Here is a 25,122-nt window from a genome sequence, read left to right on the forward strand (position 1 = left end):
TTAATAACTTCTGCACTGCACAATGAGTTGTGAAACATTTTGTAATAATTCATTTTAAAGGTTGAAGCTTAGAGAGGATAAAATAAAATGAAACAAAGTAGTACATTAAGTAACATCTCCAACTCTTAACAATTGCCTCTTCATTTTACCTCTGTTTATTTTAGTAAATGTTGATTTTATACAGTACTCTCTTCTGAGTTGAAAGATGTATATGCCTTCTGTGGGGTAAGCAAAAGGTCAAATATATTTCCCTTGTCTAAAGTATATTGAATTATGGTTTATTCAGCTATTAAAATGATTACTGACTTGGGCAAATTACTATGCCTTTCCGGATTTCAGGGTTCTTTTATAAATTAAAAGTTATTTTAGACAAATACTCAGTAAAATATATTCAGCTGGCTGTGTCCTACTTGTTCTTCTGTAGGCCATGAGCTAAGAATGGTTTATTTTTGAAAGGTTGTTTTAAAAAAGAATATGCAACATAATTCTTTACTGGTCTGCAAAACCTAAGATATTTACCTTCTGACCTTTTATTATTAAAATATTTAAAATATTATCAGAGGATTATAATACTAAGAAATGTGGTAAACTTATCTTAAAGTTAATAATTAGAATGTCTTAAAGTTAACTTATTGCAACTTAAGAACATAAGCAGTTAATGAAGTTGTATATCAATTATCTTTTTATATGTGAAAAAGCAAATTTGAAAAGATGTAAATTCCTCTTGCCAAATTTTGTTTTAGAAATAAGTAACACTTAAAATAGTACCTTTGGAGTTGAAATATCTGAAACGTTTCTTAATTTATGCAAGTATTAAATGAAAGACTGACATATATTATGTTTTTTCATTTACTAAAGTCACTGTATTTTTGTATTTTCTTTCCCTCCATTTAGATAGAAGCAGAATCGGGATATCCTGGAGGTAAAGCAAGAATTATTCATAAGGAATCTGATATCATTACTGCCTTTGCTGTTAACAAAGTAAGTACATAGACATTTTTCTTTTCTTTGATTAAGTATTCGTAGTTGGAGAATGTCTTCTGTTCTTTCAGTTTATTCAGTAGCAGTGTTTCCCTTTTCCAGAGCTACTTTCTACTCCTTGAATTGCAATGTGAGTACATTTTTTATTTTATAAAATGATTATATTGTTTGATAATTTATTTGATCTTGGATATATAGCAGATAAAATGTTTTATTACTACACAGAGAGAGATCTCAAGTATTTATATATGCAGTTGCCTTCAGAATTTATTTATTTAATTTTATTTTTAATTTTTACTTTTGGCATGCGGGATCTTAGTTCCCCGACCAGGGATCGAACCCACGCCCCTTGCAGTGGAAGCACAGAATATTAACCACTGGACCGTCAGGGAAGTCCCCTGCCTTTAGAATTTATACAACACATCGCTTCTCGGCCTTTTGGCTAAGATCAAGTGTAGAATTTCTACAACACATGCAGCTAATCCAAAGAAAATGTTTCCTGTTTTCTTTATATGAATATTTTGAATGTGGTTCTTCATATAGATCAAAATTAAGCTTATATGTGACTCACAGAAATTCTCCCTTTTTGACTTTCAGCTAAAATAGCTGCCCAACTAGAGTGTTTTCTTTGTATTCCTTAGCTTTCTTACTCAATATCCTCCCTAGAGGTGTCTATAAGCTACTTACAGAAGAGGTAGCCTTAGGTACAGTGGTCCAAGGTTGAAATTTATCTTAGTCATTTTCCCCTCCTATCTTCCCTAATTACCTTACTGCAAAATGTATAGGGACTTCTAGTTGATTCTTCATCTTCCTATGCTATGTCTGTCTTTTTTTTTTTTGCCCGCACCATGCGGCTTGTGGGGTCTTAGTTCCCTGACCAGGGATTGAACCCACACCCTCAGCAGTGAAAGCACAGAGTCTTACCCACTGGACCACTGGGGAATTTCCTATGTCTGTCTTTTCTTTGATTTCACCTAGATAGATGCTTTGTCATTCTGTCCTCATCTTTCCCTGTGTTCTTCGTCTCGTATTCCTCATAGACTCTCCCTAACAGTGACTAGTTCTGTTCATAGTTGGCAAGTTTGGGATTAGCCCCTTAGCCAGGCAGTTCTCATCATGTAATATCTATATAATATGATATATACATATTACACAATACAAATATAAAATTATTATCTACACCCAACAAGTAACTTCCTTCCCCTGAAGAAAATAAGATTTTAATATTTTGTGCTATAAAACAAACTAGCTTTTTTCTCTTACTTGGATGTATTATATAAGAAACTAGTAATGAACAGTCATCCACATATACAGAGTCTCCTGTTGACTCTGTAAGAGTGTACTTGTTTAATTTTCATTTCTCCAGATATATTGTTTTTACATCTTTGCTAAATTTGTAGCTAAGAAATATCCTTTGCTTTAAATTGCAGTAATTTAAAATGCTGATGAGATTGAACTTTCCCCCATTTGTTTAGTTGTGAATTATCTGTGTCAAGAAATGTGAAGGATCTGAGATTTTCCCCTGCATTCAGTCGAACAAGTTAGCTTTCACAGTTTAATGGATACTGTTAGAACAAAGGACAGTTTATTACTAATAGCAAAAACTAGAATGTTAGCATTTTTGCTCTGGTTCCCTGAGGTACAGTTCCCACAAAGTGACAGCAAGAAGGCCAGTGATACCCAAATCTTTTCTAATGTACATTAAGCATATCTGCCTTTTGATCTTGCGGGAGAGACTATAGCTATATAGACATCCTGGCAATAATACTGTGAAACAAAGGCAGACATTGACTAACTCACAGGACATGCAAAAGTGGAGAGTCCCATGGAGAATTACCTTCCAACAGTCTAGTTAATATCCTTTTCCCACATATCTCTGGGGTCTCAGTTTTTTTCTTATTAGTTTGTACTTAGCATTTTACATAATCCTGTTTTCTTTTTGCTGTCAATATTTTTCCATTTTTCTGTTTTAGAGATACATGTTTTAAATTTGTAGATGTTTAAAATTTTCTATTATTTAATCTGACCAACTTTTAATTTATGATTTTTTCTGACATACTTCCCTCACTCTTCTTCACCTCTTCTTTGGGACCCTTTCCCAAATTCTGTTTGTCTTGCCTAAGATTGAAAGGCTTTAGGTGAAAGTGATACCATCTTATTTGAATAATTCACCATTATTTCTTTAGTTTGGAGTTCCTTATCTCCCTTACCTTTCTTTACCTCCCAGGTCTCCTATATTGTTCAACATCTCACTCCACATTTCTTTTTTTTTTTTTTTTTTTTTTTTTTTTTTTTTTTGCGGTATGCGGGCCTCTCACTGTTGTGGTGTCTCCCGTTGCGGAGCACAGGCTCCGGATGCACAGGCTCAGCGGCCATGGCTCACAGGCCTAGCCGCTCCGCGGCATGTGGGATCTTCCCGAACTGGGGCATGAACCCGTGTCCCCTGCATCGGCAGGCGGACTCTCAACCACTGCGCCAGCAGGGAAGCCCTCACTCCACATTTCTGAACTGTGCAAACCTTAGGGAGATTATACCATTCTAGTAGACTAGAGAGACAGTGCTGGGAGAAGAAAGGAAGTGGCACATGCATTTCCATTTATAGCTGGCTTTCTGTTGGATGCTCTGGAATTCTTAGAATATAAACATATCTCCAAGCTCAAGCTAATGATTATTTCACTCAAAGTTATTTATTAAAATTAATTTAAAATATTTATTTGTGAAAATACTATTTATTCTGTACCTTAATGTTATCATTTCTAGAGGCTGTTTTGTAGTCTCCATTTTCAAAAGTAGCGCATATACACGTTATGCATTTTTATTTAAAAAGTACTCTATGATTTATTTTTCAGGCAAATAGAAACTGCATAGCAATTGCTTCAAGCCATGATGTTCAAGAACTAGATGTTTCTGGAATTCTGGCTACACAGATCTATACTTGGGTAGATGATGATATAGAAATGGAAACCAAAGGGTACCCTTATACTTTGTTTTTATTTGGTGACGTTGCAGTACGAATAATGACATCCACAGAACTATACCTTTCAAATGATTTTTTAAAGGAATAGTCTTAGATTGTAAACAAAGTGGAAATTTATATGCTAAAGAGTAAAGAAGGGGTGGCTGGAGCTTTAAAGAAGGGAATCAAGGGTTAGAAGAGAATAGGTGAAGGGATCTGAAATTGTTCATGTACGAAATTATTGTCTGTGAGTTGAGAGTTAAGAGCTGAAGAAAATTAATTTTAAAGGGAAATACAAAGTCTTATGTTAGAGCTTTTAGATATAACAGAAGGAATAAAGAATTGATGGGTTGCTTTCATTCTGGCTGATACTCCTTTGTAGGTCAGAAGATTTCTTGGTTATACATGCTCGTGATGATTTAACAGCTGTGCAGGGTACAACCCCATACACACATAGCAATCCTGGTACTCCAATAAACATGCCATGGCTTGGTAGTACACAGACTGGCAGAGGAGCATCAGTGGTATGTAAAGTTAAAAATATTTGTGTATAAACGTCCTGCTTTTCTCTCTAACTTAATAGATAAAAGATGATGTGAATATTTTTTTTAATTCTTAATTTTTTAAGTAAGTCATACTTGTTGGAAATTATAAATTTTGATTTGAAGAATAATATGTTTTCATTTGAAAAGGATAACAAAAATTATTTTAAATAAATAATTGAAAATACAAAGAGCTGTATTTTAAGTAATAATTATTTGGAACTTACTGGTCCAAATTAGGCCTCAGCAAACTACAGCCTATGGGTCAAATCCTGCCTCCTACCTGTTAAGAATGGTGTTTGTATTTTTCAGCCATTGAAAAAAAATCAAAAGAAGAGTGATATTCTGTGACATGAAAATTATATGAAATTCAGATTTTATTGTCCGTAAATAAAGTTTTATTGGAACATAGCCACACTCATTTTAAAAATATTTTGTTTATGAATGCTTTCACATTACAGTGGTAGGATTGAGTATCTGAGCAGAGAGTGTATGCCCATAGAGTCCCAAACATTTATTATCTAATTCTTTATGAAAAAGGTTTGCTAACCCCTAGTCTAGATAATATTTTCAAATGATTATCAACTAACAACTATTAGTTGATGCTGAGACAAATAAATTTTTCTTTTTTTGAACAACTAAAAATGATATAAATTTTTTTTTAATTTAAGTAAAATATAATATGCAGATGAACTGAAACAGAATTTTTCTGTAGTAATGGAGGATCTTCTTGAGCCCTGATTACCTAAGATGTGATCCATGTTTATACCCACATGAGATTCCTTTGTTGACACTTAGGGTATAGGAATTGATACACAGAACCAAAGAAACCCAGCACCAGCAATTCTTTCCATGGCTTTCTAGGTGGTAGGTGGTTTTTGTAAGGGTAATTATTTAAATAAAGGCTCAGTCATCTTTAATAATACCTGATAATATTTTATACTTAATACAGTTCCTTTATCACTCATATAACCTTATTATTGTTTGAGATATCTGTTGTAGCTGTTGTAATTACTCCTACTTAACATTCTTTAGATGAAGCTTGAGGTCCAGAAAGGTCAAGGAATTTAACTCAGGTCACTATCTCAAATTTGTGGTAGAGCTTGTGTTAAAAGCCCTCCATTCCCCTTCACTCATTGATTTCAGGTAGGAGTGTTTTAAGTATTAAGAATTTGAAAAGCTATCTAGTGATTATTCAAAAGAAAGGAGTTGGTCATTAATAGTTAAATTTTTTCCAATGGACAGATACATGAAAATTCATTTGTAAAACCTACTGATATTATTATCTTTTAAAGAACTTAAAGAGAATATACAAAATATACAAGAAGAAATAATAAGCACTTTTTCCAACTCCATTTTCAGAGAATATGGTACGGTTCTTCCTGTAACAGCTTTCTTTCTGGTCTCTCTGCTTCTATACTGCTCCCTCTGTTTTGTACACAGCAGGCGGAGTTGCTTTTTTCTAAAACATCATTCAGGTTATCACTCCCATGCTTAAAACTTTAAGATTTCCCAGTACAGCTTTAAAACAAGTCCTTAACATGGCCTCTAAGGCCCTATGTGATTTAAACTCTGCCAGCCTCTGCAGCAGCACCTCCCTTGTTTCCACACCTGATTCTCTTTGCTCTAGTCACACTGGCCTTCTTTCTGTCACTTGAGCACATCACGCTCAGAGCCTTTACCTTGTTTTCTGCTTGAAATACTCTTCTGTTTACCATTCAGATCTCAACTCAAATTCCCAGAGATTTCCCTTGCTTCTTTAGCAAAGGTATCTGCTCCTCCCTACGCTACTGCCAGTCACACTTATCTCATTTGATCGTCATATTATCCCATTTTATCATCTCATCATCAGTTTGGAAATTATCTATTCATTATTTGGTTGTCTTTTTTTATACCCTCTGCAGTGCCAGCTTTTTGAGAGATTATGTTATGCCTGCCTTTTATATTGATGATCTCTAAGTAGAATAGTGCTTAACATTTAGTAGGTGCTCAGAAAATATTTGTTTATTCTCCGGAGTATTATAATATGGAAATTTACCTTCGTTATTCCTCTTAGGACTGAATTTTCTTCCTATTTAAATGTTAGAAGGACATCTTTTTTAGTTGGGGTCATTGTGGTTTATAAACATAAGTATTGGGATTATCCCACTCCATCCTCAGGAGAAAGACACCAATATAATAAGGTGGTTCCTTTTTATATGGCTCTGCTAAAATAATTAATGATTTCTTTTCCTTATAATATTCTGCATATGCTTTCAGAAACTTATTTAACTTTCTTTTATTTTTTTACTCATGATTTTCCTTTGATACTCTTACCAGAAATAAAATGATAATTAAAAGAAAGAACAGGAATTTTTAGACTTTTTCTAAATTAAGAGGAGCAGGGGATTTAAACATGAAATTTACTAAACAGAAGTAACATTCAGAAGGTTGTTTTTTGTATGTAGAGAATTTGATCAAATATTTTCTTAATCCTATTATTTTATTAAATTATGAATGCTAATGAAAAGGAATACTAGTTATGACCAATTTCTGCTGTTTTGGAGTATAACTGCAACCATATATATCTTTCAGTGTTTCTATTCCTCACTGGTTCTGCTGGCCTAGTTCCTTCCCTCCCTACCAAATCCCCACTTTACTTACAGCTTTAGGCTAATTGAACAATTTAAAATCCAAAAGAACAATGATAACAAAATGTACATGAGACTGGTGCTATAAACTTAGGATAACCTATAACTATAGTTACAGTTATAAGTAGGAAATAGTCTATAAATTAAAATTATCCCTTTAATTTCACATACTTAGTTTACTCTTATTTGACAGGCTATGTAAATCATTCAAAGCATAATTTTAAAATGGGTAAATAAATAGTTCCAAACTATCAGTTAAAAATTTATACAGTTTTCTGTTTACCTCTTTTTTTTTTTTTTTCACATGCTTCTGCCTGTCTTTTTAACCTTATACTATTCAGGATTGTTCCAATAAATTTAATGGGATAAGAAAAGAATTGGCAAGAAAGGAGGTAAGACTAAATTCTTGAGGTGAATTTGTTCTTAGATACTAGGTAATGATGCAGAAAATGTATGTACACTTAAATGTTAGAGAGCTGAGCTATTAAATTTCATTTCTGTTACCATGTTTAGTATTTTTAGCACCCATTATGATAGTTATGGAATCATGTAAAAATAAATAAATGTTATTTGAATTTCCTGTCACAATTTAAATTTTTAATACTACTTTTTATTGTAACTGTAAAAGAATGTTTTTTCTTTGTTAACAGATGATTAAGAAAGCCATTAATAATGTCAGAAGAATGACTTCTCATCCAACTCTTCCTTACTGTAAGTTAATAATAATTAGCCATTATTTTAAGGAATTTAAAGGAAACTTTTGGTTTCAATTGAAAGATAGTCAACACTTACTTTATTTATTTTTTTGTAGGAAATGTTTGCTAGCAAGTAAAATCACTTCAAAATTGGGTAAAAATGGAAAAAGTGATTTTTCTGAATTAATAGAGAAGGCTAACTTAACATGTAAATTTTTAGCATTTTGACTGAATATTTCTGTTACCACATTTTATTTTTGAACATTTCTGGACTCTGCACAATGTTAAATTGTAGTTGATAATTATTTTAATAATTGGATCGCTCCCTTTTTTTATTACATAGAACAGAACCATATCTGGGTCACTTGTAGCCTCCTCATAATCAGTTTGTATTTTATTAATATTTTGTCAGTTTGTCTTTTATCAGATACACTAATAGTAAGTATAGGAAACAGTTATTACTACATTCTAAGGCAGGATATATTTATTTTTAGTTAATCTTCCTAGGAATCTCAAAAGTTTTTCTTCCTTTAACAAAGATTTAATGGGGAATTTATTGGAAGTATTGAAGCAGAGAAAAAATAATAGAGACAACTTTAAAATTAACTGGTGGGTTGGAATCTGTATTCATATTGGCATGTGTGTATTCCAAGTTTTTTTAAATATAATTTTTGAATAGTGTCCTTCATCAAATTGTCCTACTACACAGTAATAAAAATAGTGAAAATAGTGCATGTTAATTAAAAGGTACTCATGTCCCTCCAATTTAATAACCTACAAAAAAATTGTACCACCTTTTTTATGAGAGATGTTTTGATAAAATAGGAATGGCAAAACCAGTGTTCTTTTCTACCTAATTATAATAAGTGCTGTAAGCATCTATTATCAAAGTTGTATACCAATGTCTAATAAAAGGGTTGAAGAGAACCATATATTTAAGATGAAGAGGGTAACTTCTGTTACTTATGCTAGAAGTATAAAATAATATTGAAAATTAGCCTGTTTTCACTACATCAGATTTATTCAACACTAGAAGTATGTTTTCTATCCACAAGTCTAATGTAAAGTAAGAACTAAAAACAATCATGAAGCATATAAAGGAAGGAGTCAAAGGTGTTTTATATACACAGCTTAAATAATATTAATCCTGCAGCAAGAAAATTTGGCATTGTTTAAAATCTATCCTTACTCTATACAATAAATAGGGTTTAGAAGTTTCCTGAAATATTGAAGGGATTTCATTATTTTTCAGTCCCAAACATGTATCATGACAGGTGAGTAGTTTATAAATAGACTCTACCTCAAGCCCCTTAATTTAAATAAAATAATCCCTAGCTTCAAAGGCAATTAATGGACTTATTTTCAGAGTTATTAGGTAATATCATGTAACTTCTGTCTTGCAGTAAGTACTTTCTCCGTTCAGAGAAGAACTACTGTAACTGGCAGATAAGAGACTTGACAAATTAAATGCTAATTAAATTAATCACTGAAATTTTTTTACAGTATATTTTTTCATGTCATGAACAAGTCTCACAGATAGTAATTTTAGTTCAACAATAGGCTCCTTTCATGTACTGGAAATGCTTTGAAACAAGTTTTTTAAAAATTTCACTCTGGGGCTTCCCTGGTGGCGCAGTGGTTGAGAATCCGCCTGCCGATGCAGGGGACACGGGTTCGTGCCCTGGTCCGGGAGGATCCCACATGCCGCGGAGCAACTAAGCCCGTGAGCCATGGCCGCTAGGCCTGCGCGTCCGGAGCCTGTGCTCCGCAACGGGAGAGACCACAGCAGTGAGAGGCCCGCATACCGCAAAAAAAAAAAAAAAAAAAATTTCACTCTGAATTACAGATACCTCAAAATAGTTCCTTCCTTCCTTTGGAGTAGATTTTTAAAAAATCTTAGTCATTGTAAACCAAAACTTTTGGACTTCTACTCCAGGGAAATTTTTTAGAAGTTAATCTAACAGGTTGAACTGAAATAGAAATGTAAGTCTTAAAAGGAAAGCCCCATTTCAAAAATAAAAAATGAATATATTAAGATTTTTAAGGTTGCATTTAACTCTTTCCTTACATGTATATGATGTAACAGACTTTACTTACTAACAAGGACTATTTGCTCAGACAACCTGGTTATAGGAACGTTTGTGGGTTTTTTTGTTTGTTTGTTTTCGTTTTTTAAAGAATTAATTTTTGGCCGCATTGGGTCTTCATTGCTGCACACGAGCTTTCTCTAGTTGTGGCGAGCAGGGGCTACTCTTCATCGTGGTGTGCCGGCTTCTCATTGCAGTGGCTTTTCTTGTTGCAGAGCACAGGCTCTAGGCACGCGGGCTTCAGTAGTTGTGGTGCACGGGCTCAGTAGTTGTGGCACACAAGCTCTAGAGTGCAGGCTCAGTAGTTGTGGTGCATGGGCTTAGTTGCTCTGCAGCATGTGGGATCTTCGCAGACCAGGGATCGAACCCGTGTCCCCTGCATTGGCAGGCAGATTCTTATCAACTGTGCCACCAGTGAAGTCATGGAACCTTTGTTTTATTAAGTTTTAGTTTATAAGGCTTTAAGAGAGTGTTTCATTTTACATGTGAGCTACTAATAATTAGGGATTTTTCCAAATAAATAAAACCATAAATAATAGAAAAATTTGAGTGGTTTTTAAATGCATCTAGTCCAATTTATTTTTTTGATCAAGCTAGGCAAGACTATAGAGGAGAGGGGGAATAGAATTAACATCCATAGTCTCAAGAAATTCTACCCACCCTTCCATCCCAGCCCAGTGTTAAAACATGTCAAAACAGTTGAAGCTCCTTTTTTTTAAATACTTGGAAATGAATGAGGGAACGTTGACTAATGTATGACCAGCAATGTGCTAGATACTTTACTTTTACATACATTTAATATAATTTCTCACTACCTCTGTACCACATTAATACTGATAACTATTCTTAATGTAAATTTAATGCTATATGTTAGGCATATTTCTGAATGATTTATATGAATTATCTCATTTACTTCTCAGAACTGTTCAGTGACTTATATATCATTAATGATATATATCACTGTTATAGTGATTCATATACCTTTTACTAGAAGGAAATAGGCTCAGGGAGATTAAGTAAGTTTCCTAGTAATACACAATTAGTAAATGGTAATTAGTGAATGGTAAAGTAAAGAATTTAATAATTATTTAGTTTGTTCATATTCCTTAATGAAACAGATAACATATATTTGAGATATCAGATCAGTCACAATACCTATTAGAAATGATTTTTTTAGCATGACTTGCAAGACCTTCTACAATCTTTTTTTCAGAGAAAAATGCATAAATTTAAACATCAGTAGTATGACTGATAAGAATTGGCTGTTAAAAATCCCAAGATTTTATACTGCTGAACTCAATGAATAAGCATTTTCAGAACTCTAACGGAAAACTGATGAATTCATAAAAGTGCTAACAAAAGATCAAGATGGAAAAAAAATTAATTACATGGGACTTGAGTGAACTGATGAGGTTGATTATAATTTTTGTGACTTTCTGTTTGAATAAAAAAAAAATCCCACAAGGACTCAGAAGCAAAAAATATACAAATCAATTTTCAGTGCAAAGTAAAGGAGCTGTTACAGTGGAGGATTACTGGACTGAATGTCAATATTATGACATAGTATGAGTGTGTTTTGTGTTTGGTAATTGCAGTCTCATTGTTGCTTTTGTTATGGTCATCCATTTACAATGCTTGATGTCAGTTTATTTATCTCTTGTAAAAAATAAAATACAGTGTGTGTGAAAAAAAAAATCCCAAGTTTTTTTTTTTTAAATACAGTTGACTTATTAAAGTATTGTGTTCGTCTCAGGTGTACAACATACTGATTCAGTATTTTTGTACATTACAAAATGATCACCATGATAAGTGTAGTTACCATCTGTCACCATACAAAGTTAAGTAATTCCAAGAGTTTGATTCTTTATCATAAACGTTATCTACTAAAGGCTATTAAAACGTAACTGAGATAATTTCTGAAGGAAATAAAGTTTATAGAGGTCTGATTTAATTGCTTCTGTTGTTTTGTGTTGAGGATATGTTCTGTCAGATGAAAGAACACCATGTAATTAGCTGTTTTTAAGATTGAGAGTATTCAAGTGAAATTTCATACAAAGGTAATAAATTCATGTGAATTGACTATGATTCATTTCTTAGGTATTTCTTCCATAAAGATTTTCACATTGGATTAAAAGGTAAATTTGCCAAATGTTCCTGAAATAAATTTGCAGTTTTTTCCCTCTTATAATGCAGATCTGACAGGAGCTCAAGATGGAAGTGTGAGAATGTTCGAATGGGGCCATTCTCAACAAATAACCTGTTTCCGATCTGGTGGCAATTCAAGAGTTACAAGAATGAGATTTAACTATCAAGGAAATAAGGTAGTATATAAAAATGTAAATAGGGAAAATGGTTTGATTTCGTTAAAGGTGTATGAATATTACTCATTTGGGTTTCTGAAGAGAACAGCTCAATGAGCTAATGGTGAAGTATTAATGCATCTTATATGAATTCTTTTTAAAGAAATTCCTCTCAAAACTTAAATTCACTTGGTTCTTCCTGGAAAGACATTATATACATGTCCATTAAAATTCTCTTATATGATGCCTAAGGACCAAATGATTATAGGACCATCTTATATTACACATTTTTTATTAAATACATGTGCTTACTTTACCCTCTGGGACCTACTCAAAGTATGGTCAAGTACCAAGTAGTAAGTAACATCTGGGAGTTGATTAGAAATGCAGATTATTGACTCTAGTCCAGACCTGTCAAATCACCATCTGCATTTTAGCCAGATACTCTTGTGATTTGTACACATTAAAGTTTTGAGAAGCACTGCTCTAGAACAGGGTGTTAACACCTGTTTTGTAAATAAAGTTATATTGGAACACAGCTAACCCATTCATTATTTATTTTCTATGATTATTTTCCCAGTACTGTAACAGAGTTCAGGAGAACAAAGACTATAGCTGGCAAGCCTGAAGTATTTACTATATGGGCCTTTTAATAAAAGTTTGCCAACCTGGCACTTACCAGCTTCACTTCCCATAATCCTCCTTTCCTCAAACTGCCTCTCTCTGGTCCTTCTATCTTACTAGCACTTTAAACAACTACTGAAGGGGAAATCAGCCTGCTCTTTGTCTTCAGGGCCATGCTTCACTAAAAACATTTCACACAGGCCCTAGCTGATGGTTCATCTTGCCTTTGTTTTCCCTCAACCTCCAAACCTTCCACCCTCCTTACGTGTTACTTGTGTCATGGTGTGCTGCAACCTTTTTGCATACTACATTTGTCAGATGGCTTCTATCATTTCACAGAAGTCAATGATAATTTTTCATGTAGTTATGAAACAAAATTGAGAGCTTATAATTTCTTAATACCAATTAGCAACATTCTTTACTCCTTAATGGGAAATTAAGGGGATTTGATATAAAAAGCCTTTAGAATTCTACTGTACTTTCAGCTGTATAACCTATCAATATCACTTATGTGCTCATATTTTTCCACTTTGGTTGTCAGTGTTACATTGTTCCTAACTAATCTCTGTACTTCGACCCTGTCTCTCTAATGCATTCTTCATGTTGTCAACAAAGTTATATAACAAGTAGCATAGGGAATTCCCCGGCGTTTCAGTGGTTAGGACTCATGTGCTTTCACTGCCGAGTGCGCAGGTTTGATCCCTGGTCGGGGAACTAAGATTCCACAAGCTGTGCGGTGTAGCCCTAAAAGAAAAAAGAACAAATAACATAATTATATAACTACACTGTAGGTGAGATCATATTGTCCTTTTCAAGAACCTGCAGCCTCCTCATTGTATCCAAAAGCCCATATTCTTTAGTGTGGTATTCAAGTCCTTCTACACTCAGAGTTACTTTATAGATTTTACACTCACTACAACCTTCTATAATAGGCTATTTTAAGGAACAACAAACTTCCTTATTGTCTGCCCAAGTCTCTTTGACAGGCAGTCAGCTTACTGTTGATTCACCTTAGTCATGATGGTGCCCAAGAGCACACACCTAAGCATGCTATCTCCCTTAGTAGGGAAGCCTACTGGAGTAAGTGGAACAGATAACTCATACCACAATATATCACAGTAATGCTGATCATTTTGTCAAAAGTCATTGGACATTGCAGAAAAACCAAGAGGCTAAAAGGGAGCATTTAGCAGAAAAAAATGACCTGTGAGGAATAATTCCTTGGATTTAGGAAGATTCTACATTGTAAAACAAGAACAGGATTCTATGAACCAAAGGCAGAAGAACAGTAAAGAATTTTTGGAAGTTAAAAACATATGATTCCCCAAAATTAGGAGAGTAGAGGAACTACTGATTACAAGGGCTGAATAGCAGAATGGAAGTATTTGAAAATCAAGTTTGTGACTGGGAAGTACAAATTTGGAATTTATCAGAAGTAAATTGAGACTAGACCCAGGAAAATTTATAAAAGATATATCAGAAGAAGAAAAAAGGTGATGGAAGAGAAACATTATATTAAAAGGAACAATAAAATAAAGATTTCCCCAAAGCAAAACATGGAATTTTAGAAAAAGAAGCTCCTACCAAGTACTAAGCAGAAGTATTGAGAAACAGCACATGCCTAGACACAGCCTGATTATTTGATTTTTTTTCTTTTTAACTGAAGGATAAAGAGAGCTTCTAGGAAGGAGTAGGGGTAAAAATGACTGCTTACAACCTCTCCACTCCCCTATCTAAAATTAATGGCATCGGCCTCCTCAAAAATAGAGGTTACAAATAGACAATAGAACAGTATTCACAGAATTCTGATGGATAAGGAATGGGGTCGATGTCTATCCAAACTGTCATTTAAATTTGGTGGCAAAATAAACACAATTTTAAGTATGCAGAGAATTAGCACATTCCATATACCCTTTCTGAAGAATGTACCTAAAACTACTCCAGAAAACATAGGATAAACCACAGAAAGGATAAATGTCAGAAAAATATCTGTAACAAAAATAGTAAACAATGGATTAGTATTCCTACTATTAGTCCTATCAGTCAGTTTTGTAAGAAGACAATGAAAAATAAGACAAAGAATGTGAACAATTTACCAAAAAAACAAAAAACAAACAAAACCCTATGCATGGCCAATAACCCTCACTAATAACTGAAGAAATACACATTAAAATGAGACTTTATTTCTGTTAATCAACAAATATTATAATTTTATAGTACACACTGTTGACTAATGTGTAAGAAAAATGGGTGTGTAAATTGATATTACCACTTAGGATTTAATTTTGGCTTCACCTACCAATTTTAAATGATGCCCTTTGACAGAGCTTTTTCTTTTCTACATGTCTATCCTGTATAAATACTCAGAGATGTATATGCAAGAATGTTCAAAGCAGCACTTTTTATTATAGGAAAAATTGGAAATTCTGTGAGGAAAAGCTTTAAAAAGTTACAATGCAACTATATAGTGTAATACTGCACAGCACAAGAATGAGGTAGATTTATATATACCAATGTGAAAAAATGGCTATAATAAGTAAAAAATGTAACTGTAGAACTGTATATTATCATAATTTTTAAAAAACCTTGTATGTATGAATGTTTGAGTATTCATAGAACAAATCTGAAAGGGAACACTATCAAATTGTTAATAGTTGTTATATCTTTAGATGGGAGAGGGCAGGAGTCCAAATTAGACATTTCTTTTATTTTAAGATCTGTATCCTATACTCCCTTACTGGATTATTTTGTCATCTTTCCAATCAAAATGCTCTGAGTTTCCATAGTGGAATTCTTTTACTGTGATAAACTTTGTTTCATTTTCTGCTGTTGTTTACATGTTTTCCTTGTTGTATATCTCTGGAAGTCCTTACTTTGTCTTTTTTAAGATGAACAGTTTTTTATCTTATATATCCTAAAACCTTGTCACATGGCTTAATGTGTAAATCCAGTATCCTATTTTTGGAGTACTTACAGAGAATATACAGACTATGCTGTCAGTTAGTATAATAAATTGAGTGTTGTTTCCTTTATATCCACCCTGGAATTATTTAAAGCAATAGTTAGATGTTTTTCTGGACTAGATCCATGCGTAGGTGAAGGGAAAAGTCAAGCAACTTATCAGTCAAATGTTTAAGAGTTAAAATATGAGATTTACAGTGAGGGTAAGGGTAAATATGTGCTTTTTTATTTGTATTAAATACTTTTAAATATTTTTTTTTCTCTAAGTTTGGAATAGTTGATGCTGATGGATATTTAAGTTTGTATCAAACAAACTGGAAATGTTGTCCAGTTACTGGAAGTATGCCTAAGCCATACCTGGTAAGCCAAGAATTCCTACCTTTAAAATTTTTTGAATTTTTATTTTAAAGAAACCAAGAATATATACTTGCAAGAAATATCAAAGCCAAAATATAAAATCTATCTAGTCCTGTGTATTCAATCACTTTACTATAAATTTCTGTCCTTGTATTATGTTGAAAATTACACTGTGAGGTGTAAAAATCCTTAGTCTCTGGTAACTTGGAGAATAAACCTGTATGAAAATACCTGGTTCTGATGGCAAGGGGAGATCAGATTTGTGGCTACTCAGGGGCAAGGGTGGAGAGGGGAAATTGGTTGGAGGCAGTCAGAAGGTACAAACTTCCAGGTAAAAGGTAAGTAAGTACTGGGTATGTAATGTACAACATGATTAACATAATTAACACGGCTACATGTTATATATGAAAGTTGTTAAGAGAGTAAACTGTAAGCATTTTCAGAACAAGGAAAAATATTTTTTCTTTTTCTTTCATTTTATATCTATGCAAGGTGATGGATGTTACTAAACTTATCTCATGATGTATGTAAGCCAGAACATTGTGCTGTACTCCTTAAACTTATGCAGTGCTGCATGTCAATCATTTCTCAAAACTGAAAGGAAAAAAAAGAAAACATAGAAAAGTAAAAAAATCTCACCAGAAAATATAAATAAATAATAAAGCTAGTGGATTAAATTAACTTGATAAAGACCAAAGTAGTAAAATTAATTAAAAATGCAATGATTAGTCAAGGGATAAATAAAATAAAAAGATGTAAAAAATAAAAAGGAAACCTGTATAGAACCAACATGGTAAATAACTCTGGAGACCCATGCAACCCATGGATTACTCAAGCCCTTTTCTAGCCTTACTAAATGGCAGTGGCTATGATACCTAAAAAGAATGATCAACAGACCAGTGCATCTGGTTGTTTTTCTGCAGTTATTATCCCTTATGAACAAAGTAGAAAGGGTATCCTATAGCTGGTGCTATTTTCTTGTCCATCTCTTTAAGAAAAAAAAAAAAGGTTCATCTCTATTCAGGACCACACAGGTTTAGTGAACCTTCCGCAGCTTCATAGAACACTGAATTTATATTTGATGGATTCTTTAGTGAAGCCCTTTATAGGACTAAGCAGTATCTATCAAGAAAAAAATTAAGAATATGGGTTAAAATTCCAGTAATTCATCCAAGGTTAAATGCTACAATAAAGTACTGGTCTAAGTAAGTGAAAGCAAGCAAAGGAGTGTTCGTGAGGGTACCTTGAAAGAATATTTTTCCTCATATTTTCATTCAGGCAGCAGATTAAATGTACAGGTGGGCCCTGAACAACACAGGGGTTAGGGACACGACACCTCACCCCCGCAAGTTGAAAATCTGCATATAACTTTGCAGTCAACCCTCCATATCCATGGTCCTGCATCCACAGATTCAACTAACCTTGGATCATGTAGTACTGTAGTATGTATTTATTGAAAAAAAATCTGTGTATCAGTGGACCCATGCAGTTCAAACCTGTGTTGTTCAAGGGTCAACTGTACAAGTTTATGTTTCTTAGGGGACTGCCTTTTTTTTAAAACTTCTAAAAAGACAAATTGGATTAAAAACGAACATTATTTGCTTTGGGGGATTAAAGTAGATTTTGTTTTAAAGACATATCATCTAGCCCAGCTACAGTGGTGGTTAGGGGTAATGGGGAAGTGACTCAAAGGAAAACTTTTTCATATGATGATTTTGACATTTAAAAATTTTATTTTTTATCGAAGAGAAAGACATCTGAACAGACATAATTTGGAAGCCTTTATAACTGACTAAACCTCTCATAGTAGTTTATTGTTTGATGGAATATTGAGAAACATTGTAAATTTTCTAATTTGTTGACTATTAGTAATATGTTTTTATTCACATATTTGAAAAAGTATTTGAAAGCTTAAATATTTCTGAAAATAAATAATTCAATCTGAGATCATCTAAAATGCTAGTTTTTGTTTTCTGAGACAAAAATTTTCACAAGTATTCTAAAAAATGTTTTAAGTTAACCTTCTTTTGTTTCCCTTTGAACTTTTGGTTGAACAAAAGCGAAGGTCATAAAAGGTCATAACGTATGCATCTTATTTAACCTTCAGGGAAGGGGGTGTGTGTGTGTGTGTGTGTGTGAAAGAGAAGAGGCAAAACAAATGTGCCAAAATGGTAAACATTGGTGAATCGAGGTAAAGGGTATATGAGAGTTCTCTGTATTACTCTTGCAACTTTTCTAAAATCTGTGGAGGAAAGAACACAAGGATTTAAGTAAGCCACAAATTACATGATTGCTTTTTGATTAATACATCTACCTGCTTATAAAATTGTTTGTGACAGCAATAAACGTGTTGTTTATAACCATTCCAGACTTGGCAGTGTCATAACAAAACAGCCAATGATTTTGTCTTCGTTAGTTCCTCCTCTCTGATAGCTACAGCTGGTCTTTCAACTGACAATAGGTAAGAGATTATAACTGAAATTGAAGTCTGTGTATGTATAGCTAAGCTTTATTTTTTAATTGCTTAATGTCCTTATATTTCAATAATGTTGTCATAATTACACCTTTAAACATTTTTATTTAAAGAGACTTCTTTCTTAGAGCTTTTTTAGTGTTTTAATGTACAGCTAAGGAAATTCTAGTGACATTAAAGACAAAATCCATTCCTTCTGGATTTTTAGTATTCTAATGTTAAGACTTTAGTGTAGGATAAAAGAATTTGATTGTTGGTAGAGTTTTTCTCCATATTATTTGCTATGTATTAAGAAAGCTTGAGGCCAAAAAAAAAAAAAAAGAGTATTATTTATTGGCCATGCTATTTAGTTAAACTCTCACCACAGCTTTATTATATCGCATTATCAATGTTTCACAGTAAGAACACAAGAAGCTGAGAAAGACATGTTAGTTGTATAATAACTAGTAAGTGACAGCCCGTCCCCTTCTCCCCAAATAGCTTAAATATGCAAAAAAAAAAAAGTCTCCTCCTTCCATGTCCAGGCACACTTTTTACTTCCCTCCTACAGCTGAGTTCTGAGATTAAGGCCTTGTGAGGTTGCTGAGCTTTTGTGTTTGTCTTGAGGCCTCACTTTACACTCAAAGTGGGAATTTTAGGAATATGGAGTTTCCAGTCCATTTTTCATAGAAATTCTTATACACATTTGTGCCTCCTTTGTAACTCACAGAATGGAGTAGAAGCTGCTCCCTTTTGTAGTAGGAATAAGTTTTCTTTGTACTCAAGAAAATTCGGTGTGTCCTGCTATTTATGTATGCGAGTCAAACTGTTAGATTAGAAAATCAGTGAATACAAAAAGTAGTTTCCATATTCAGACTTCATATAGTATTCCTTTTAATTACATGTTAATCTAAAGTTATTCAGTTTGGGAAGCTATTCGTTTTTAAAATTTTTGTCTAAAAATTAATCATACATAAATATATTGGTTACTTGTATTCGATGCTTTATAAATTTAAGAACTCTCTGTGCGAGCAAGGTTCAAGTGAGCTATAATGAGACATACTGCTTTTTTTAATTGAAGTATACTTGATTTACAACATTATATTAGTTACAGGTATACAGCATGGTGATTCAGTATTTTTGCAGATTATACTTCATTATAGGTTATTACAAGATAATTGTTATAATTCCCTATGCTATACGGTATATCCTTGTCGCTTATCTATTCTATATATAGTAGTTTTTATCTATTAATTCCATGTTACTAATATGTCACTTGCCCATCTTCCCCTCTTTGGTAACCACAAGTTTGTTTTCTATATCTGTGAGTCTATTTCTGTTTTGTATATACAGTCATTTGTCTTTGTTTTTAGATTCCACATGTAAGTTATATCATATAGTATTTGTCTTTTTCCGTCTGATTTATTTCACTTAGCATAATATTCCCTAGGTCCATCTATACTGCTGCAAATGGCAGTATTTCATTCTTTTTTATGGTTGAGTAATATTTTATTGTGTATGTGTGTGTCACATCTTCTTAATCCAGTCATCTGTTGATGGGCACTTGGGTTGCTTCCATGTCTTGGCTATTGTAAATAGTGCTGCTGTGAACATTTGGATGCATGTATCTTTTCAAATTAGTATTTTCATTTTTTCCACATATGTACCCAGGAGTAGAATTGCTGGATCATATGGTAGTTCTATTTTTAGATTTTTGAGGAACCTCCTTACTGTTTTCCACAGTGGTTGCACCAATTTACATTTCCACCAACAGTGTACAAGGGTTCCATTTTCTCTACACTGTCTCCAGCATTTATTGTTTGTAGATTTTTTGATGATGGCCATTTCTGACTGGTGTGAGGTGATAACTTGTTGTTTTGATTTGCATTTCTCTAATAATGAGTGATGTTGAGAATCTTTTCATGTGCCTGTTGGGCATCTGTATGTCTTCCTTGGGAAATTGTCTATTCAGATCTTCTGCCCATTTTTTTATTGAGTTTTTTTTTAGATTGAGTTGTATGAACTGTATATATATTTTAGGTTTTAACCCCTTGTCAGTCATCATTTGCAAATATCTTCTCCTATTCAGTAGGTTGTCTTTTCATTTTGTTTATGATTTCATTTGCTGTGCAAAAGCTTTATGTTTAATTAGATCCCATTTGTTTATTTTTGCTTTTATTTCTTTTGCCTTAGGAGACTGATCTAAGAAAATATTGCTACAATTTATGTCAAAGAGTGTATTGCCTATGTTCTCTTCTAAGAGGTTTATGGTTTTCCATTCTTACATTTAGGTCTTTAAACCATTTTGAGTTTATTTTTGTATATGGTGAACAGGAATGTTCTAATCTTATTATTTTATATGTGGCTGTCTAGTTTTTCCACCAGCACTTGTTGAAGAGACTGTCTTTTCTCCATTGTATATTCTTGCCATCTTTGTCATAGATTAATTGACCATAAATGGTTGGGTTTATTTCTGGGGTCTCTGTTCTGTTCCATTGATCTATGTGTTTGTTCTTGTGGCAGTACCACACTGTTTTGATTACTGTAGCTATGTAGTATAGTCTGAAGTCAGGGAGTGTGATTCTTCCAGCTCTATTCTTCTTTCTCACATTGCTTTGGCAATTCAGGGTCTTTTGTGATTCCATGTGAGTTTTAGGATTATTTTGTTCTAGTTCTGTGAAAAATGCCTGGGTATTTTGTTGGCGATTGCATTAAATCTGTAGATTGCTTTGAGTAGTGTGGCCAATTTAATAATATTAATCTTCCAGTCCGAGAGCACAAGATATCTTTCTATTTCTTTGTATTATCTTCAGTTTCCTTCATCAGTGTTTTATATTTCAGAGTATAGGTCTTTCACCTCCTTGGTTAAGTTTATTCATAAGTAATTATTCTTGTTAATGTGATCTTAAACAGATTGTGTTTTACTTTATTTTTCTCATATTTCATTATTAGTGTATAAAAATGCAGATTTTTAAATATTGATCTTGTATCCTGCACCCTTGCTGAATTCATTTATTAGTTCTAAATTTGGGGGGTGAAGACTTAAGCATTTTCTATCTAAAGTATTGTTTCATCTGCAAATAGTGACAGTTTTACTTCTTCCCTTCCAATTTTTTTTTTTTTTAATTAAAAAAAAGTTATTTACTTTGGCTTCACTGGGTCTTAGTTGCAGCATGTGGGATCTTTAGTTGCGGCATGTGGACTTCTTAGTTGCATCGTGCAGGCTTCTTAGTTGTGGCATGCGGGATCTTTAGTTGCGGCATGTGGACTTCTTAGTTGCGGCATGCAGACACTTAGTTGTGGCATGCGGACTCTTAGTTGCGGCATGCATGCAATATCTAGTTCCCTGACCAGAGATCAAACCCAGGCCCCCTGCATTGGGAACATGGAGTCTTACCCACTGGACCAACAGGGAAGTCCCCTTCTCTTACAATTTGGATACCTTTTATTTCTTTTTCTTGTCTGATTGCTGTGGCTAGGACTTCCAGTACCATGTTAAATAAAGTGGAGAGAGTGGACATCCTTGTCTTGTTTCTGAATTTAGTGGGCAGGCTTTCAGCTTTTCACTGTTGAGTATGATGTTGGCTGTGGATTTGTCCTAAATGGCCTTTATTATGTTGAGGAATGTTCTCTCTATACACACTTTGATGAAAGTTTTTATCATGAATGGACATCTCAGTAGACAGTTTTTCTGCGTCTTTTGAGATGATCGTGTGATTTTTATCTTTCCTTTTGTTAATGTGATGTATTACATTTATTGATTTGCAAATGTTGAACTACCCTTGTGACCCCAGAATAAATCCAATTTGATCATGGTGTATGATGATTTTTATGTATTGTTGGATTTGGTTTGCTAATGTATTTTGTTGAGGATTTTTGTATCTGTAGTTATCAAAGATATTGGCCTGTAATTTTCTTTTTTTGTAGTGTCTTTGTCTGGTTGTGGTATCAGGGTAATGGTGGCCTTGTAGAATGAATTTGGGAGTGTTCCCTCATCTTCAGTGTTTTTGGAATGGTTTAAAAAGGATAAGTGTTTGTTCTTCATATGTTTGGTAGAATTCCCCTGTCTGGTCCTGGACTTTTGTTTCTTGGCAGTTGGGTTTTGGTGGTTTTGTTTTTTTTCCCCATACAGATTCATTTTCGTTTCTAGTGATCAGTCTGTTCAAATTTAGTTTCTTCTTGACTCATTCTTGGCAGGCTGTATGTTTCTAGAAACTTGTCCATTTCTTCTAGGTTGTCCAATTTGTTGGCATATAACTGTTAATAGTATTATAATTGTTTGTATCTCTTTGGTATCTGTTGTTATTTCTCCTCTTTCATTTCTTATTTTGTTTATTTGGGTCTTCTCTCTTCTTCTTGATGCGCTAGATAAAGGTTTGTCAATTTTGTTTTCTTTTCAAAAAATCATCTCTTGCTTTCATTGATTGTTTTTGTTGTTTTTTTTTTAAATCTCTATTTTGTTTATTTCTTCTCTGATCTTAATTATTTTCTTCCTTCTGCTGACTTTGGGCTTTGTTTGTTCTTTTTCTAATTCTTTTAGGTGGTAAGTGGTAGGTTGTGTTGTTTATTTGAGAAGGCCTATATTGCTATCAACTTCTCTCTTAGAACTGCTTTTGCTGCATCCCATAGACTTTGGGTTGTTGTGTTTCCATTTACATTTGTCTCAAGGTCTTTTTTGATTTCCTCTTTGATTTTGTCATTGACCCATTGGTTTTTTAGTAGCATGTTGTTTAGTCTCCATGTGTTTGGGTTATTTTTCCATTTTTCTTTCTGGAGTTAATTTTTAGCTTCATACTATTGTGGTCAGAAAAAAATGCTTGATATAATTTTTATCCTCTTAAATTTGTTGAGGCTTGTTTTGTGACCTAGTATGTAATATATTCTGGAGAACATTCCATGGGTGCTTGAAAAGAATGTGCATTCTGCTATTTTGGGGTGCAATACTCTGTACATATCATTTAAGTTCAGCTGGTCTATTGTGTCACTTAACACCACTATTACCTTACTTTCTCTCTGGATGATCTGTTCATTGATGTTAGGGGGGTGTTAAAATCCCCGACTATTACTGTATTATTGTCTGTTTCTCCCTTTATGTCTATTAGTATTTGCTTTATATATTTAGGTGCTTCTGTATTGGGTTCGTATATGTTAACAAGTATAATAGTCTTTCTGTATTGATACCTTTATCATTATATAATGTGAGACATATTTTTATTCTGTTGTTAACTTCTTATGTCATTCAATAAGTAATCTTTTTTTTTTTTCCAGAAACATATGTTTGTGGGACACTCTTGTAGCACCTGCCAATAGTTTAGTCCATGGTAAGTTTTGAAAGCATTTTCTGAATCACAAATTCATAAAGTAAAAGTGATTTTTAAATGGATTTTTTTAATGACACACTTAGTAGCCTGTGAGGTTTATTTTTGACCATGGTGGCAAAGTTTAAAAGCAGAAAAATATGCTATATATGTAATTAACTCTTCACCGTACTTTAATGAAGGACAGTGGAACATAGATAATATAAAAATCACTTGTTTTTACTTTGAAACTGATAGCACAGGTCATCGTTGCGAACATCAGTTACAGTTTTATATCCCCTCACACCACTCTTACTCAACTTTGTACTTGAACTTCTAAATAAAACAATAAGACAAGAAAAGGAAGTAAAAGATATACATATTGGAAGGGAAGAAATAAAACTGTTTATGCACAGATTACATGATGGTGTAGAAAATTCCAAAGAATACAGAAAAAAAACTGCTGGAACTGATGTGCAAGCACAGCAATGTCACAGGATACCAGGTCATTATACTAAAATTAGTTGCTTTTCTTTATCAACAATGAATAATTGGAGTTTGAAAGTTAAAAAAATATTACCATTTAAAATAACACCCCAAATAATGAAATACTAAAGCATAAATCTAAATATGTATAGCATCTGTTGGGAAAAGCTACAAAAAAAGTAAAAGAAAAAAAGATCTAAATAAATGGAGAGATAGGCCATCATGTTCACAGATTGTAAAACTTGGTATTGTTAGGATGTTACTTCCTCACAACTTTATAGATTCAGTGGAATTCTAATTAAACCCCCAGCAATCTGTTTTGTATATATCAACAAACTGGTTCTAAGGTTTATGTAGAGAGGCAACAGACCTAGAATAATGCATACTGAATAAAAACAAACTTGGAGAACTCACATTACCTGATTTCAGGACTCACTATAAAGCTACAGTAATCAAGCCATTGTGGTACTGGCTGAAGAATAGACACAGATTAGAGAGCCCAGAAATAGACCCACACATAAATAGTAGACTCATTGTTAATAATGGCACAAAGATAATTAGTGGAGACAGTCTTTCAACAAAAAGTGCTAATAACAACTGGGTGCTTATATGTGGAATAATGAACATAGGTACAAACCTTACCCCTTTCACAAAAATTTACTCAAAATGATTCATGTAAAACATGTAAAAACAAAACTGTAATACTTCTAGAAGGAAATATAGGAGAAAATCATGGTGACCTTGGGTTTGGTAA

General features: G+C 33.3%; 1 protein-coding gene and 1 pseudogene across 4 annotated transcripts in view; both read left to right on the top strand.

The window, feature by feature from the left end:
- Window positions 1–25,122, top strand: part of DMXL1 (Dmx like 1) — a 131,046-nt gene that overhangs the window by 100,367 nt on the left and 5,557 nt on the right. For all 4 annotated transcript variants that reach the window (XM_059063248.2, XM_059063249.2, XM_059063250.2 and 1 more), the window contains 8 exons: window positions 895–981; window positions 3,831–3,952; window positions 4,320–4,461; window positions 7,760–7,820; window positions 12,085–12,212; window positions 16,044–16,136; window positions 18,503–18,594; window positions 23,854–23,906. In XM_059063248.2, coding sequence (XP_058919231.1) covers window positions 895–981; window positions 3,831–3,952; window positions 4,320–4,461; window positions 7,760–7,820; window positions 12,085–12,212; window positions 16,044–16,136; window positions 18,503–18,594; window positions 23,854–23,906 — 778 coding nt within the window. The remainder of the gene's footprint in view (window positions 1–894; window positions 982–3,830; window positions 3,953–4,319; window positions 4,462–7,759; window positions 7,821–12,084; window positions 12,213–16,043; window positions 16,137–18,502; window positions 18,595–23,853; window positions 23,907–25,122) is intronic.
- Window positions 1,404–1,553, top strand: LOC131756524 (U2 spliceosomal RNA; annotated as a pseudogene).

This window comes from Kogia breviceps, chromosome 4 (assembly GCF_026419965.1).
Source record: "Kogia breviceps isolate mKogBre1 chromosome 4, mKogBre1 haplotype 1, whole genome shotgun sequence".
NCBI classification, from domain to species: Eukaryota; Metazoa; Chordata; class Mammalia; order Artiodactyla; family Physeteridae; genus Kogia; species Kogia breviceps.